Genomic DNA, 4,791 nt, shown 5'->3' on the forward strand with positions numbered 1-4,791 from the left:
ACTTTACATTTAGAAAAAAGTATATACAATAAATAGAAAACAAACAACAGTATAACACCATGGTGAGGTAGCCACTATCATAGAAGACCGTAGATAGAAGATAGTAGACATTAACAGGTGTATCTAAGCTTCAGCATTAAGGGAGATAGAATAAACTAGCCAGTAAGAGTGTATCTCTTCCGTCCTTCAGTTGATGAACTTCCAGAAGGAGCTGCTTCAAACCGCCTGCCAACAAGTACCCCATCTTCTTCTTCGGGACTCGAGACGTAAGCACCTTTTGAGCTCACTGTGTGTTTCCAGAGGAAAGCAGCTGCCCATACCTATATAATAGAAGCAAAGGAGTTGTGATTACAGTCGCACTGTGACGGGAGTCACATGTCTTGGTAGTGTGGAATGTTAACCTTATTGATCATGGTGAAACTTGGGCATGGAGAGTTCATTACTTCCTTGGGAAAAACAATTACTGTGTTTAAAATTAATCAGTCGTACAGTCTTCATCGCCGTCACATGACTGTGCCGTATACCACAGCCGTTGTTTATGTGACTACAACCCAAACAAAATAGTTTTTTAAATCATCATAGCTTTAGAAAACAGTTTCCTGATTTAGATACGAAAATTATATGAGCAAAATACTAAGTGAACCAGTAGTAATGAATTTTCCTTACTACTTGTGTACGTCTTATTGTTTATTATTATTATTATTATTATTTATTACTCTGCGCTACAGAGGCATTTCTGTCATTACACACAAGTGTCTTTGCAAGTCTTTGACATCCAGGCCTATGTACACTTGAGAGATCAGCATAAAAATTCAAACTATAAAATTGAAAACTATTATGTGTAAACTTACAAATATTTTGTGCTTAACTGCTGAATTGAACTCCTGAAACAACACATGCTTTTTCCCAGACTGTTGTAGTTTTAGTTGTAGTAGCAGTAAATGCCTCTTCCTCCTTCTTTAGTGCATTCTTGGGCCCAAAGGATCTCTTGCCCTACAAGGAGTATAAAGACAAATTTGGCAAGTCTAACAAGAGGAAAGGCTTCAACGAGGGCCTGTGGGAGATCGAGAACAACCCTGGAGTCAAGTTCACAGGCTATCAGGTCAGTCAACAGTCTATTATGTCTGAGGTTCAGAGAGAAGACAGAGGGAGGTGGGGGCAGAGATGCCAGACAGTCCTGATGCTCAACAAAGCCACATTGATGCCTTGCCAAAAGTGTAAGACACAAATGAAAGGGCTGTTGAAATCAGAGGGCGTTTGTGTAAGAAAGATTGATTCATTTGTCTTAAATTGCCAATTCACATTTGTTGATTTGAGGTGAAGCCAGCCATTTGCTTTGCAACTCTACTACTTAAAGTTTTGCAAAAAAATAAAGAAGGGCATCTTTTGTACGCAGGCCATCCACCAACAGAGTTCATCAGAAACAGAAGAGGGGGGAAACACTGCTGATGGCAGCAGCGGGGGCGAGGAGGGTGACTCCGTTGAGGAGGAGGATGACAAGGAAAAGCTGAAGGGAGACAAGACCGGATCCAAACGGAAAAAGACAGCCACCTCCAAGGTACTTCAGCTGGTAAACATACTAACACAGGAACACGGATAATTCAGGTAAAATAGGAGTACTGAAGATAAAGTGAATGAACGTAGAGGCTAGATGTCATGACTTCAGAAGCATTGCCTCTCATGTTATTCTTGCTTATTTGATATTTGGCATGAATAGTAGAGGCCATCAGCAGGACTGACTGACTTACTTTTATTACTGACCTGTAAAACTGAAGGCATAGTGTTTTAGCACGTATGCATTTTGGGATTTAGAGTGCCTAGAAAAAGGCTGTATAAATCCTAGAGGCTCCCGTTGGAGTAAATGGGGTAAAAACAAATTAATTCATGCTTGTTGTCTGACCACTTCCAAAAGCAAAGGTGTTTATAACTGGCCCAAATGCGCAAAATTAAAAGCCATAGCCACTGACAACATTTATGTTGTCAGTGGCCCAATTAATTGTCCACACACCTTCAGAGACATTCAGGATGTTGCACTTGGTTGCATATACACAATGACAGGAGTAATACCTGCGTACCTGGTCAGATGACACTGTATTCATTACAACATTCATTTCAAGTTTGACCTTGCCTTTATTTAAAAAAAATAAAATAAAAAAAAAAGCTTCCAAGATTGAAGGGATGGAGTGCGAGCACTGCCACAGTGTGTTATGTATGAGTGCATGAGCCGTTGCTGCTGTAAATGGAAGCAGGTTGAAAAAGTCACAGGCATCCTGTTCTTCACTTAGCAACCGCTGTTGCCTAGCAACTGGGTTCTATTACGCACAGCAGCACATGTGGTGCATCCAGAGGAATGTGGCAGTGTTGGGAAGCAGTTTGCTGATGTGTGTCCTGTCACATCACCAGGCACGGACTGATGATCTGGCATACCTTGCATTTGCCTGGTGGGCCGACGTGCTATTTGGGCTGATAAGTCCCGATATATATATATATATATATATATATTATATATATATATATTAATCATCTATATCTCTATATTATTTCTATTTCTATTATATATACCTATATCTAAATATTTATATCTATATTATATTATATATATATATTATATTATATTATATATATATAAAATATATATAATAAATCTAAGACTATAAATATATATAGATTATATCTAAGATAATCTATATAGTATATTATATATATATTATAGATATTATATAATATATATATTTAATATATATTATCGATCTCTCTATCTATATATATATATATTGGTCTGACCGGCCCATAACCAGTAGTTCACACAGCCCAAACACACTGTTGAACAACCACCCGTTCGCTTTGGTCCCGCCTACAGGCACAAAAAAAAAAAAAAGCTGTGCAAGACTTTGTTTCCTTACCACCGGCCTAACACACTGACTGACAGGGGGCCGGCCCAATCACATCATGAAACACCTCCCCCCTTTGGCGTGGTGCGCCGGTGTGCAGGTGAAACGTTCTCAGTTAGAGATGGAGAGAAAACGCAAAGGTGGCGCAGAAAAACTCTGCGACAAAAAGAAGCTTGCTCTCCAGGCAGATGCTGCGAAGTGTGTTAAAATCACTGACATGTTTGCCACAGCAGGGCCTCCATCAGCTCCCATCGCTGAACCGGCGGTAAGCTGGACTACTGTCAGAACATGTATGAAATGCAACGAGTGGGATATATATGATAAAATGTCAATAAAATAATTCTGTCTATCTCCCTATGGCCAAGTTGGTTAGTTTAATGCAGGTGAAATGAGCATTAGCGTTGGTTTTTCATCTGCCTTCCATCACTCCCCTTTTAACCCCACCTTTACACAAACACACACAGCGGTAACCAATGGCATCTTTACATTTTTTACACTCCAGCCAATCCTGTGACATATTTTTCAGTTAGTCGTCACCCTTTTCTTTTGTAAAACTGAAACATAGTGTTAAAAAATACAAACATAAATGCATTATTATTTTTAATACTGTTCTGTTATACTGGACTAACTATATCTCTCCTACAAGACAAGAACAATGCTGTTTCTCTATTTCCATGGCTCCTAAATGGCCTGTTGGCTTCAGCCTTAGTCTTTTGGCATGTACATAGCCCTCAAATGCAAAATTAAAGGTCCAGTGTGTCTGATTTACAGAATATGACAGTAATGGAAATCATATTCATAACTCTGTTTTCATGAGTTTATAATCATCTGAAGATGAGCATTGTTTCTGTTACCTTAGAATGAGCCTGGCTTGAGATAGGGACTTGCACATTTTCAGTGCAGTTCCTCCTTTATACATACATTCATTTTAAACATCTCAACTTGAAACAACAAATCAAAAGTCTAGAAATCAGCTACTTCAGGATTATAAAAAACAACAACCAACTTTATATTCATTCATTTATTCTACATACATACATACAATACAAGTTTAATTATTTAACAAATCCATCGTCAACACTTAGAAACTGCCGAGAGCTGCTTCTCCTCCTAATGCAATGCTCCACATTTTATAAATGCGGAAATTACTGTTGCATGACTCCACATCTGTCAGAGTCTTTTTTCATCCATCTATTTTCTGTAACCGCATATCCTCATTAGGGTCATGGTGGGGGTACACCATGGATGAGTCGCCAGTTCATCACAGGGCACATAGAGACAAAGTCAAGGCAAGGCAAGTTTATTTGTATAGCACAATTCGTACACAAGGCAATTCATAGGAAAAACAATTGACATTAAGACGAGCAATAGCAATAGAAATAAAAAATTAAAAAGAGAAGAATGTCATTTAAAATCATTAAAATAGCAAATTTGAAAACAATTTAAAACAATAAACGAATCACCGGATTATGATTAAAAATTCTTTGAAAGTTCTTTAAAAGAGCTCAGCCATAAGCACGTGAAAATAGAAAAGTTTTCACGCTCACATTCACACCTACAGTCGCCAATTAACCTGTTAAGGTTCATGTCTTTGGACTGTGGGAGGAAGCTGGAACAGACACAGGGAGAACATGCGCCGCTCACTATGGAGTAAAATACTGAGTGTCCATGAATGAGTGAACAGGTGATTTCATACACAGATCAGGGCCGCGTTAACCTTTGCCGAGGCCCGGGGCAGACACCCACCCGAGGCCCCGCCCTCTTATTAAAATCCAACAGATAACAAACAATATGACCAAATATACTGTTAAAATGTAGTCTACAAGTTAACAATGCAATTAAATAATGACGCTGGAACAGGTATTGTAATTATAGAACCTTTTATACGTTTTTTTTTTTT

At 38.5% G+C, this 4,791-nt stretch overlaps 1 protein-coding gene across 1 annotated transcript in view; it reads left to right on the forward strand.

Annotated features, from left to right (window-relative positions):
• hdgfl3 (HDGF like 3) overlaps positions 1–4,791 on the forward strand; it is a 13,256-nt gene that overhangs the window by 3,705 nt on the left and 4,760 nt on the right. The window contains exons 3-4 of the mRNA XM_027281328.1: positions 964–1,102; positions 1,397–1,558. Of these exons, the coding sequence (XP_027137129.1) occupies positions 964–1,102; positions 1,397–1,558 (301 nt within the window). The remainder of the gene's footprint in view (positions 1–963; positions 1,103–1,396; positions 1,559–4,791) is intronic.

The sequence above is a fragment of the Larimichthys crocea genome, chromosome VIII (genome assembly GCF_000972845.2).
Source record: "Larimichthys crocea isolate SSNF chromosome VIII, L_crocea_2.0, whole genome shotgun sequence".
NCBI classification, from domain to species: Eukaryota; Metazoa; Chordata; class Actinopteri; family Sciaenidae; genus Larimichthys; species Larimichthys crocea.